The sequence below is a fragment of the Thunnus thynnus genome, chromosome 4 (assembly GCF_963924715.1).
Source record: "Thunnus thynnus chromosome 4, fThuThy2.1, whole genome shotgun sequence".
NCBI classification, from domain to species: domain Eukaryota; kingdom Metazoa; phylum Chordata; class Actinopteri; order Scombriformes; family Scombridae; genus Thunnus; species Thunnus thynnus.
In genome coordinates this window covers 21,027,917-21,040,468 of record NC_089520.1, presented here as the reverse complement: position 1 = coordinate 21,040,468, position 12,552 = coordinate 21,027,917, and the positions used below count along the sequence as shown (strand labels likewise).

Genomic DNA, 12,552 nt, shown 5'->3' with positions numbered 1-12,552 from the left:
CAGACGGGGAGAGATAAGTATCATCAGACTACTGAATTTCACTGATGTGTTTTGAATTTTTATGTGATAGAGGTGAATGTTCAGGTCTTCAGTATTGCATTTGGTGGAAGAATCTTATCAGAGTGGCTTTGAAACTGTAAATTGCCCAATTAACCTCAGTTCAAAAGTTTTGTGACTGTGGAGTTCATGTGAGAAAGCAATAAACCAATGCACACACACAAATTGCAAAATTCACTGCATGGGCAAAGGTTTGTGAATTCCTTGAACATTACACCCAAATGTGACTGTAACATTTCATTCCTAAACCATGGGCATTAATATGCTGCTGGAAAAGCCTCCACTTTTCTGTGAAGACTTTCCACAAGATTTCAGAACCTGGCTGCAGGGATTTGTTCCCTTTCAGCCACAACAGCATTAGTGAAGTTGGCCAGTGATGTTGAGCGATACGGCCTGCCTTGCAGTCAGCTCTCCAGTTCATCCCAAAGGCATCGGTTGGGGTTTACATGGGTCAGTTCCTCCTCACCTGAGCAATTTGGCTTTTCCATTTATTTATCTTTACACACAATCACTGTTAGTGTGTCACGGTCTTGTCGTTGCCACATTGTGCAAAATTAACTTAATTATAAATAAAATAAAAATTAAGTCAGGTGAATGAAGAGGGTGAGGTGACGACGACACTGTATGAGGCCTGCTCGAGTGTGATGAAGTGTATATGGAGTCGGTGTGTCTCCCACCAGGGGAAATCAACTGAGGGCAGAGTGCATGGAAAACCAAGAGAGGAGGAGTCGTGGCCAACAAGCAGAAAATCCTCTCATTAATAAAATATGCTGATGAAATTGGAACATCTAGATTAGTCACACACACACACACACACACACACACACACACACACACACACACACACACACACACACACACACGTACTTGAAGATTTCTTATCTCTTTATCCTCTCCATTAACCCCTCAATTGGAAAATTGTGCAGTGAATTTCCATGACTGGAAATATTTGAGTCTTGTGTGCATACAGACTGTTTACATCAAGAAAAATAATGCAAACATGATCTAAATCAAATGGAGACCTTATCATTTGATTTTAGTTGTGGAAACCCCTAATAAGGAGGTCACAGGTTCAGCATGTGAGTGTATGATAACCTGCTTTCACACTGTAGTAATTGATTAATAACTACAAAGAGAGAATACACTAAAAATATATTACTTAAACATTTGATTTATTAGAAATGCTTATTAAAATGTTCCATACTACTGCAGAAACAATGGTTCATACCACAACAAAAACATAAGCTTCCATCTTTAATACACAGTATAAAAATACCTTTAAAAATAGCACCTTTTCTCTGGCAGGTAAACATGCAGTCATGATCAGAAACACAAATTCTCCCAAAATAATAAAATTATGTACAAAATATTTGCAGAATATTGTGCTTGATACTTCATATTTAATACAAATGAAAAAACAATATCCTTAATAATAACCCAATATATTTGTGCTTGCATAGTTATTCTTGTGTAGGGAAGTGGGTGGAGTTATTTTGGACTCCTTCAGTTCTGGAAGTTAAAGTACTGTTAATTTTCTGCATAGACAGCATTAGATGGCTTGCAGTTAGAATAGGTCCAAGGCCAAGATGGGCATAATAATATCCCAGTTTAATTGATTAGTTTAAACCACACTAAAGTCTACTTGATAAAAAGTACAAGACAGTGTGCATAAAAACTATGAGAAGCTAACTCAGACTGCTTCTCAGAGTGTAGAACTTTGTTATGCGTATTACAGGCTGAAGCTTGTCGAATTTTTAAAAAAGTTCTGCTTTTGGTTGAAGATTTTATATTTTATGTACTGTTTTTGTCATGTCATGTTATTGTTCTTTAAATCTGTAAATGATTTGTAGAAACCTGCAACTTATCCATCAGTTTAAATGAATTTACTTTGTGTTCATGTGTTAATGTAAATCTAAAGCTCTAATTTCACCTCTGGCTGGCATCTTCTCCACAGCTGAATGAAATGTTGAAATAGTTATAGTTACATGATCTGGGTGACTTTCAAATGCAAATCTACAACAGGAGAAATACTTACAGAACCTACAACTCCACCCACTTCCGCTACTTTATAAAATAGTACATACAGGGAGTGAACAAAGTAATGAAAACACCTTATAACACAACATTGTTACAGTAAATACCTGGTCTGTAAAGTTCATAAAGGGTGTAGTGTGTCCTGTCCGTCAACAATATATACTGTTATGTGTATTTCATTCAGCGTTGCTGAAGGTCTACTTGTGTTCCTCTTTCATGTGTTTAGATGTCATAATGATTGCTTAGACTTCACTCCTTGGCACATTGCAACTGGGGCAACAACTACTGCAAATCACGATTACAAAGGCAGTTGCACAAGTGAGTCATAGGAAGTTGAATACCAATTAGTGGTATGTGTCAACTTTCAGAGAAGTCTGACAGTCACCATTTTTATGAATCAATCTTTCTTAAGCCAACATAAAGAAGCACAGATATAAAAACAGGCTTTGATTGTGGCGCAACTCAACAATCAAATGAACAGTGGTCACATGTACACCATCACCGACACTGGCTGCAGTTAGTTGGGCTGGTTTATTCTTTTTGCATGTAATTAATTCAATCAATGACTCCATGTCAAGTTCAAACGCTTTGTTTACTGCTGTGATTTAATAATGGACATTTTTGACAGAAAATACTCCTTACAATACTCAAACAAGGGGTCAAAAGTGCTTGTAAATACCAAACAGTGGAGGACCTGGTGATCCATCTCTGCAGGGGAACATCTTTGGCTTAACTCAAGTGGTAGTTAAGAGTGTGGATGTTCTGATATTAAATCTGCTGTTGTAAAAGATTTAACCACCTCTTCCAAAGAACAGGAAAGTTTTAATGAGCCAGTTTTAATGAGTTGTTTACATTAGAACATTTCATTATGACTGAACTCTTATTATGATAATTAGTGGGTTAACAGGCTCCAGGTACAGTAAACACACATACTGCAGCGACTGAACAACACTACAAACTCCAAGGATGACCATCAAGGTAATCATGAGCTTTGCCAAACTGATATTAAGGCCTTTTGTGTTAAACTTAAAGGTGTCAGGTAAGTGGTAACCTGTGTGCAGCATGAAATGGATAAATGGACAAAAATACCACAATATTGTGAAAAAGTTTAACTGAAAAACTGAGGCAGGGTGAAGTCTGAAAAAAGCAATACACTCCTCTTCAGTGTGCAAATATTAAAAAAGAAAAAATGTCATGTTATTTTTTTTGCATGGTTTGCAGAATGATAAAGCAATGATGCGCTATGGTATCCCCTCTCAACCTGGGGTGAAGTTTGGTTGGGTTTAAAGAAACAATAAATAAACAAAAACAAATCTTGATCATTGACATTTGACAAAATAATGATCTATAAAAGCTATATAAAGACTAACATTCCTGTGGCTGAGGAGGAGTTGGCCACAATCACCGTGCTGTCTTCACGGAGTGAGTACCTGAATAACAGATTAGTGATTAGTTTGCACGCATTCAATACCCATTGACAAATAGTTGTGTATATGTGTGTTTGTGTGTGTGTGTCTACCTTTGGCCTCCCCAAGGCAGACCTCCTCACACTCCTCCAGGTGGAGGAAGCGGTTGTCGTTTCCTTCACAGCCGCTGTAGATGAAAGGCCTGCAGGCCTGAACCTGACTGTTAAAGTACCAGCGCAGAGTGTATCGCCCACAGCTCCCCTCCTCCATTGGCAGCAGACACAGGTCTGCTGGAGCTGCAAAAACACACACACACACACACACACATGCACACACACACATGCATGAAAAGAGTGCACACATAGACACATAGGACACATAACAAGAAAGAGACAAGCCAAGGAAAAAGAAGCAGAGCAGCAATAAAATAAAAACAAGTAAAACAAGCACTATGACATCAATACTCATCAAACCAACCTGTTTATTTCAATAATTTTACATTTTTAGATGCAAAGTAGGCCAACATACTAGCACTGATATCTTACTGGATGCTTGTATGCCTTTAAATCAACAGCAAAACAGCCAATACAGCCTGAGACATGCAGAGAGGGCCAGACACCAGGCAGGAGGGCAGAATTAACCCTTAATGAATCCCAAGTACATAAGCTGGTTTACCTTCCCCTTTGACTGTCCTCTTGAACCTGACTGATCTGGACTTGACTGCCTTCAGAGGTGTAACTTTGGCTGCTTTCTGACCAACAACTGATGCTGCTTTCTGAACGTCAGCACTGGCTGATTTGTTTGGTTTAACTTTGACTGATTCATCTCTGACAGCCTCACCTGTCAACACACACACACACACACACACACATACACACACACACCAAACATAGCATAGACACATTCAGTGGAAATAGAAAAAAAAGACAAAAAGATATTAATGTGATAACGGGGTAAAGATCAACAATCTAAAACTATCAACATGAGAGGTCACAGACTTAGATGGTAGATGGTGTGCACTTATCGCAGGCTGTGTCAGAAATATGCCGGGCCAGCAGTCTCACAATGTTGTGAAAAATGAGCACAAAGTGAAATGCAGACACATAATATGAGACACGCTTCTCCAGCACAAAGTGGATTATGTGCCGATTGAATAAACCGAATTATGGTACGAGTGCAAATTTGACACGCTGTCTTCTGTTTATCACATGGAACAGATACGTTTGTAGCATGTAAACACATTTAGTTAATGTCAGGGTCATTGCTAGGTCATATTTTTGTATTTTTGTCCCTTATCACTTTTGGCCATAATAATATTTTATTCACTCACCCCTTCCATTGTAGAGATTTATAAACAGCATAGGCATAGTAGGTCAATATGGACACAAATATGCAGATTGACACATGTTGGAATTTGCCTTTAAGGTTAGAGTAAGGGTATAGTCACAGTCCACAATGTCCACAATGTGATTTCGGCGAAGGACCTTTGTTGCACCATCCCCCCCTCTCTCCCCATATTGTCAGCTTTTAAATAAAAAAAAGAGAGAAAATTGGAAAAAAATGTTGCTTGAGCTGAGATCTATATCTGGTTTTGTTTGTACTGTATCGTGTATTGGTTTGTACATGCACAAAGATGCACATGCATGCACACGGGAAAGACAATTGGTGGCTGTAATGGAGTAGCAATGTGCCAAAAAAGGCAAGGACAAAAAAGACTGCTAGCAAACAAACGTACATGTGAATGCAGGTTTCAAATTCTTCCAAAAATCAAAAGGCATTCAACACATGTTGTTTGATTTGGTCTGTTTTGAGAGAGCATATTTCTTTCACTTTCAAGCCAAAAAAACATACAGATATCTATGACACTGTGTTCATTTCGCAAACATTTGTGAGACCAGGCTGGCTAAGAAGGTGCTTGGTGTGTGAGAGCATGCTACGTTATGGACTCTATTCAGAAGTGAGTTGGACACATGATGAAACACAGTACCATCACTCTGGTTGGAAGAGGGAGTGAAGTAGAGCAGCTCCTCATTGGGGTCGTCGTAGGCTTCAATGGAGTAGATGTGCTCATAGTCCGGGTCGTGGGTGTTCACCACCACACGCAGCTCACGGCCTGAAAGAAGAGCCGGTGCAGGTGCAGGTCAGATGTCCCTCCCTTTTCACTTCAATCTATCAAACTCCAAGCTTCAGGTGGGGGGAAAGCTCAAGAACATATTAACTCAACACAAGAAGCGAAGGATTTATACAAAGTTAGTTGTATAAATCCTATACCTTCATATTTGTATTTATCTCGGATATAAACAGAGACATTAAATATATTGTGTGTCAGTGGGACATTAAGCACAAATGGAGTCCTCTGTTTTCTTAATGAGAAAACCACCCAGTATTCAGAGGTCTCCAGGCGTAGCACCAGCAAGTTCAACCTCTTTGTTGGGGACAGACACACAGACAGACAAAACAGAGCGAGGCCAACAAGCAGAGCGACACACTCACCCTTCTCACCCTTCACGACCAGTTCCGGCTCTGGTGCAGGCCGAGCCCTGACCACGGGCTGGGACCGACTGACTGGGCCTGAACCTGAGAGAGCCAGATAGGACAAGGGGCAGCAAACAGGGACACCGAGGGAACAGAGGCAGGATTCAGGAAGCAAGAGGGAGCAGGTAAGTGTTAAGGAGAAAAGGGACCAGAAAGGCAAAAATAATGACAAAAAAAGAAGGACAAACATTCTGGTAGTAAAACATTTAGACACATGAACCAACAACCCCAACAGACCACAAATAATCATTCCACCCTTCCAACATACACACCAGCTAAAAGGATTTACTATGTTTTTGCAAGACTGGTCAACATTTTAACAGACACCCAAATGTGTCCCTGAAATAGGGTTTGTTTCAGTGCTCTATGTACATATGGATGATGTTGTTAGTTAGTTAGTTGACCAATGAAACAATCTTCCAAAAACTGGTTGTAATCCTTTGAGGACTCAAGTCACCTCTACGGGGACTTGTGTCGCACTCGAGTCAAACATTTTCTGACTTGAGTCCAAGTCAAATCGGAGCAGATTTGACTGGAGACTGGAGTCTCCAACCATTACTGTCTTATACATTATTAACCACATCATCACTTTTTATGTGATAATAAATAAATTGAACATGAATAAAATGTTTGTTTTGGCCTCATATTCAGCAGTGTTTCATATTTATTATTGGATTCCTGTAGATCCTTTAAAAAGTCTTAAATTAGATTTTCAGAATTTAAGGTCATAAAATGTCTCAGAAAGTCTTGAGGTGATGCCTAGTTGCAGGATTCACTCATTTCAATATGGTTTGGTTTTTGATCTCTCTTTCTTCTTGTTGTAATGTTTTGATTGTTTCTCCACAGGCCACCTGCTCTCTTGAAGGTAACAGGATTAAAAAAGTACACAACACAGTACAGATGATGCTAAGCTAAAGGCAGTTAGCCAGGGGGGTTCAGAGAAGACACAAAGTCCTCTGTTATTTCTGATAGTTGCTAGAATCTTGATAATAATGTTTTTAGTGTGGAGCTGCAGCGGCCAACGTGAAGGAGAGGAGCGGGCTTTTAATTTTGTGACTGCTTAGCAGGTGTTGACAGATTTATGGACTGTTAAAGTAGAAGAAAGATAGATATACTGTAAAGTGTTTGTGTCTTAAAGTGGAGAATAACTATAGCCTACTCTATGGGTGTGAGAGTTTTATCTAATGTAAAGTGTAACAATGGGACACAGTTCATTGCATTTGCCATTAATTTGATTACTTTATGAGATTTTACATTTGATTGTTATATGGAGATACAAAAATATCCAGAAAAATATCCCTACTAATATTGTCAAGTTGATTTCAAACATAGAGCTTAGCCCTAATATACATATACATTTATTTTGCTGTGGAAAGGGTATTAAATTTCTCTGCCGAGGTCTTAAAAAGCATTTAATTTGATTTCAAAAAGTGTGCAGCAACCCTGTAGGTTATTAAAAGCTTGCCTCACCATCACTTATCTCATGCTGCAACTGCTACCTCACAACACGGATGAAGTCTTGCATTGATTAACAGCTTCAACAACAAACACACTAGTTACACTTCTGGAAAAGTGGATCATTTTGAGGTTTTCATTCATATTGTACCCATTAATTTACTTTAATATATTTCACATAATTTCGTTTAAATTGCATGTAATGACTGGATTAAGGATGATGGTAAGTCTAGCATTTTAATATAACATGCAATATAGTAAAAGATTATAGCCTTTTGTCAGAACATTGCATCTAGGCAAATACATGTATCAATCTAAATAAATTAAAATCTCAATAAAATCCATTTCAAATTATATAAAGATAATTTAAGATTTATCTTATACGGAACCTGCTCAAACAAATGCCAACAAAAGGGGCTGAGAGTATATTTGTTTGTGTGCATGAGTTTAAATGATCATGCATTTCATTTATTTAAGCTGCACACAAACGCTAATGAAGGGCAAATGCACTCCAGCTTTTTAGCAATATATAATATATGAGACTGCCTGCTGTTACTAAAGACTCTACAACAGCATATGCAGTATAGTACACCGCTGTGACTCATGCTAAATCACAGCCCTTCTGTCAACCCCTTCTCTCTTCTGCTGCAGTCGAACGGCTCACTCACCTCCACACGCTGAGGATCAGACAGATGGACAGGAAGGAAGCAGAAAGAGAAGGAATAATAAAGGTCAGTTTAAAGAGTCAAGGCATCACTGTAGTTCTCTACAAGTCCTTTTTTGCCATACTTTCATAGAGTTTGGCCGAAGCTGAGACTCATATGCTGTGATTACCATCTGAAGTTCAACTTGGGGACACTACAGTTCTAAATTAGGGATGCAAGCTGCGTGAAAAGACTCACCACAGTGCTGACTCATCTCTGTGCGAACATAATCTCTGATCTCATCCTCCTGAATTCATAATGAAGAAGAGAACAAAGCAAAATGCACTTACAAACAAGACAACAGTATCAACTTTGTGTATAGTATGTGTGTGTCAGTGCTTTGGTGCTTGGTGTCGGCATCTTCAGATTGAGCCCTGCGGTAAGGATCAAGCACTGACCGTCATGCCTGCCTCTCCTCTGTCTCCCTTGCCTCCATCTGGGCCCATCTCTCCCTGCAACATGAACAGGTATTAGGATACACACAACCCACTGAGAGGCTTGCAGCATATTAATTCATTAGATTGAGACCAGGTGCAGCACATGAACTAAATGCAAAGTCAAAGTGAGAGGTTAAATTAGCAATAGTGACTTATATAATAATATGCAACAATATTAAATAGACTGGGTTTTTCAATCTTGACATTCTGTGTGTCCTTGCATGGGACCTCTATGATGTCCTCACCAAAAAATAAAATAAAGATGAAATAATATCTGGTTGTCATTTTAAGTAACCAGTTTTTGCTCCACACACATTTAACTGTCAAAGCTGCTCACAGCAGCAAGAGAATTATGCCACCTTGAAACATTTTTATGCATTTGGCACCAACGAGTAATTCAGTTCTGTATGATGGTAGGAATTTTTTAGATGACCTCAGCAAGTAGTTTCCTATCAAAGATGGTTGCCAAGAAAACATCGAAGAGACAGAAGGAGACAAGTGTGAAACTAACCGGCTGCCCCCGCTCTCCCGGGATCCCTGGGATACCGCGTGGACCGATCATGGCGGGACCAATCGGCCCTCTCTCTCCCTAACACACAGGCAAAACATTACAGCATGCAACATATCTACAGTAGACAGATGCATCAAACTTAAAAAATAAGGAAAGTTTAAAAAAAGGTTTTATAAAGTTTTCACACAACAGTCACATTCCACTGCATTTGCATACATAATCTATTTGTCTCCATAGTTTCAGTGAAAATATAGAAGGTTAATAGTTTATGTCATATTGGTATCTTTTCTATTATATATGTATGATGCTTCCTTCCACGGATACAGTATCCACAAGTGATTTCATTGTGATGCAGAGCATAGATAATGTACCTTACTTAGTTACCTACATATTATCGTGCATATTGCAGTTTTGGTACATATGGCATCACACCTGATATAATTAGGCCCTTATAATAAGTTATTTGCATGAATAAATGAATGTATGTGATAACAATTTTTTACAATGCACATCTCCAAAAATAAACTGATAATTGGAATACAAATGTGCTGTATATTTGCACAGCCTGTATGCAGTAATTTCACATTTTCTTTTATATTATACTGTATTCCTCTAATATATTGTATATGATGTATGGTAGTGGTTCTCAAAGTGGGGTCTGAGGATCCTTGAGGAGGTTCCAGGGGGTCCCTAGCAAAAAGGGGAATAATTTATTTTCATTATAATTCAATCCATAAGTAACACAATGACAGAATGTTTGACTATTTTGGTCATGGGTTTCATACACTTTCTGTAATAAAACATCTAAAAGCAAAAGTCTTATCAGATGGGGGACCCTGCGACAAAATCTTATCGAATGGGGGTCCGTGGTCTAATTTGTGTCAGTTTAGGGTTCCTTGACATGAAAAAGTTTGAGAACCACTGATGTATAGTATCCTTTCAGGTGACACTAAAAGGTAATACTGTTTTTGGAAAATTATGCAACTAGGTTGAATCAAGAAAGTGTCTTGCTTTAAAAAAGGTGCATCTACAAGAGAGACTCGAAATGGCCCTTCTCTGCTGTCACTAGCTGGCTTTCTTTATTTACTTGATGACGGAGCAGACGAGCCAGTCAAAGCAGGGCTCATGAAACTGTCAATCATCATGAAGAAATACACAGAAATCAAAGAAAACTAACAGTCAGGTGAACAAAGAGGACGAGGCGTATGTGTGCAAGAACAGTAATAGAAAAAGACAGTCTTGCATCATACTTTTTATATCACAACTGTCAAAAACTTTTTGCTTTGCTGCCACTCTACTACACTGCTCAGAGACACTTCTGACTGCTACTATTTTGTGCACTTACTTAGTGATGTAAATTGTGCTTTTGTCTATTCTTGCTTCCATTATACAGTATTTTTATTTGCTAGATCACCATCACACCTGTGCATGATTCATCATCATCATTCATCAATGAAGTTTCATTTTATCCTATTTTATCTTCTTTTCACCAGACCTCTGCCTCTTTCAATATAACATGTGAGTGTAGAATTAGTAGGAATGGCCACCTTCTGTCCCTGGAGCCCCTCGGGGCCTCTAGCACCAGCCGGTCCCTGAGGGCCAGTCAGGCCGGGGGCTCCATCCACTCCTCTAGGACCTGTAGGGCCGGGTACACCAGGCGGACCCTACATGAAGCACAGAGACAGTTAATTGTGTGTTTCAAGGCCTATTTTAGTTGTGAGGACATGTGATGCTGCGTATTTGAGAGCACATGAAGAATATGAAGATATTGATTATCATAAGGTTACTTTTAGGACTATAAGAGAAGTAGAAGTTAGAAACTCACCCTTTCACCTTTCTCTCCCTGAGTTCCTTTGGGTCCTGCAACCCCATCGAAACCACGGTCACCCTACATAGACAAAGAAAATCACTTTGATTTCAGATTTGGAAACGCTTTCTGTACAAAGTAAAGTTTGTGTAATTGCAACACGGCAAATACCTTTGGACCGACTAGTCCCTCTTTTCCTGGGGCCCCGGGGACCCCTAAAGGTCCGATGTCACCCTGGGAAACACAGAGAGCATGCTCGGTGACACTGACTCATACAGAGGTACACAGAGGCATATTGTACAATATATGATATGGTGTTTGTGCCAGAGATATTAGTCATACCTGTTCACCTTTTCTTCCTGGTAGGCCTGATCGCCCATGAATTCCAGCATCCCCCTGATCACAAACACACACATTCATTTAATTTTCAGTTGCTTACCATACTGACTGATATGTGAATCATTTGGCTCATTTAAGTTCAACATATTAATGACAACAATGAGTTGTCTCCTCTTCCTCCTACCCATTTCTCTGTCTGTCTAGCCATCTCACCTTGTCTCCTTTGGGTCCTTTGTCTCCACAAGCGCCCTTAAGTCCTCGGTCACCCTGGAAACATGAACGTGAATCATTGGCAGAAACATATGAAGAGGCTTGTGAGTCACAAAGGGACAAAATGCACCAAACCGGCAAGACGGAGAGCCAATCCACAGATGGACAGTCCTCTCACCTGCCACTCAGACTGAAGCACTTACGCACATATTGAACAATATGCAGCACTTTGAGCTGCAAGTTCCAAACAACAAACGGATATGACGCAAAACTGGATGCCGTCATTTTGCTGATAATAGGTTTTCAGACAATAATTACAAGTAAAAGCAAGATAAGTGCCAATACAGCTGCAGAGGACTCTGAGTGGCCCAGCTATTCTAAATCCACATGCATGTTTTCTGATAGCACACTGGTCTTATCTCAAAAAGCACACAAGTGAACTTGGACATACAGGACATTTACAACCTTTTCTTTTTATTTTAGATTGCTAAGATTTCTGGAAATTCCTAAAACTTAATAACGGATTTACAGTAAGAGTCTGAGCAGTATCCATACAAACAATGACTAGAACTGCAACAATTAGTCGATTAATCAATTAGTTAATTGGCAGAAAATTAATCAGCAACTATTTTGATAATCCAATAATCATTTTAGTCATTTTAAGCTGGTTTGAGGCTTCTAAAATGTTAAGAATTTTTTGTCATACACGATAGTAAACAGAATATTTTTGGATTTTGGACTGATGGTTGGACAAAACAAGACATTTGAGGACATCACCTGGAAATTAAAACACTATTTTTTGATATTTCATAGACAAAACGATCAAGCGATTAAACAAAAAATAATCCACAGTTTAATCAACGAAATCAATGAAAATAATCATTAGTTACAGCCCTACAATGTACTAGTGGTAGCAATTGACACAGACTAAAGACAGTGCACTATATATATTGTAATAAAGCATGTTTTGCTTTGAGAACAGAAAAAAATATTGCTCTATCACATCATGTTTGTCTCTGTCTAGTTTGACTATGGAAGTACTCTCATCATTGCACTT

The 12,552-nt window shown here is 39.0% G+C and overlaps 2 protein-coding genes across 4 annotated transcripts in view; both read right to left on the bottom strand.

Moving 5' to 3' along the window:
- Window positions 1-1,210: 1,210 nt before the first annotated feature.
- Window positions 1,211-6,547, bottom strand: si:dkey-117n7.5 (uncharacterized protein LOC559444 homolog). 2 transcript variants are annotated; one of them, XM_067587429.1, is made up of 5 exons: window positions 5,991-6,533; window positions 5,485-5,610; window positions 4,173-4,337; window positions 3,611-3,793; window positions 1,211-3,521 (listed from the first exon to the last, which is right to left on the bottom strand). In XM_067587429.1, exons 1-5 carry the CDS (start codon window positions 6,280-6,282, stop codon window positions 3,493-3,495), a joined length of 795 nt encoding a protein of 264 aa, XP_067443530.1. In that variant the 5' UTR covers window positions 6,283-6,533; the 3' UTR covers window positions 1,211-3,492. The 2 variants fall into 2 exon arrangements, with proteins under 2 accessions (XP_067443530.1, XP_067443531.1); XM_067587430.1 differs by lacking the exon at window positions 4,173-4,337 and having other exon boundaries at window positions 5,991-6,547.
- A 1,385-nt stretch (window positions 6,548-7,932) lies between these two features.
- col7a1 (collagen, type VII, alpha 1) overlaps window positions 7,933-12,552 on the bottom strand; it is a 55,406-nt gene continuing 50,786 nt past the window's right edge. For both annotated transcript variants that reach the window (XM_067587428.1, XM_067587427.1), the window contains exons 106-114: window positions 11,499-11,552; window positions 11,289-11,342; window positions 11,118-11,180; window positions 10,965-11,027; window positions 10,687-10,803; window positions 9,140-9,217; window positions 8,590-8,643; window positions 8,390-8,438; window positions 7,933-8,164 (exon numbers count right to left, since the gene is read on the bottom strand). In XM_067587428.1, the coding sequence (XP_067443529.1) occupies window positions 8,148-8,164; window positions 8,390-8,438; window positions 8,590-8,643; window positions 9,140-9,217; window positions 10,687-10,803; window positions 10,965-11,027; window positions 11,118-11,180; window positions 11,289-11,342; window positions 11,499-11,552 (549 nt within the window). In that variant the 3' untranslated portion in view covers window positions 7,933-8,147. The remainder of the gene's footprint in view (window positions 8,165-8,389; window positions 8,439-8,589; window positions 8,644-9,139; window positions 9,218-10,686; window positions 10,804-10,964; window positions 11,028-11,117; window positions 11,181-11,288; window positions 11,343-11,498; window positions 11,553-12,552) is intronic.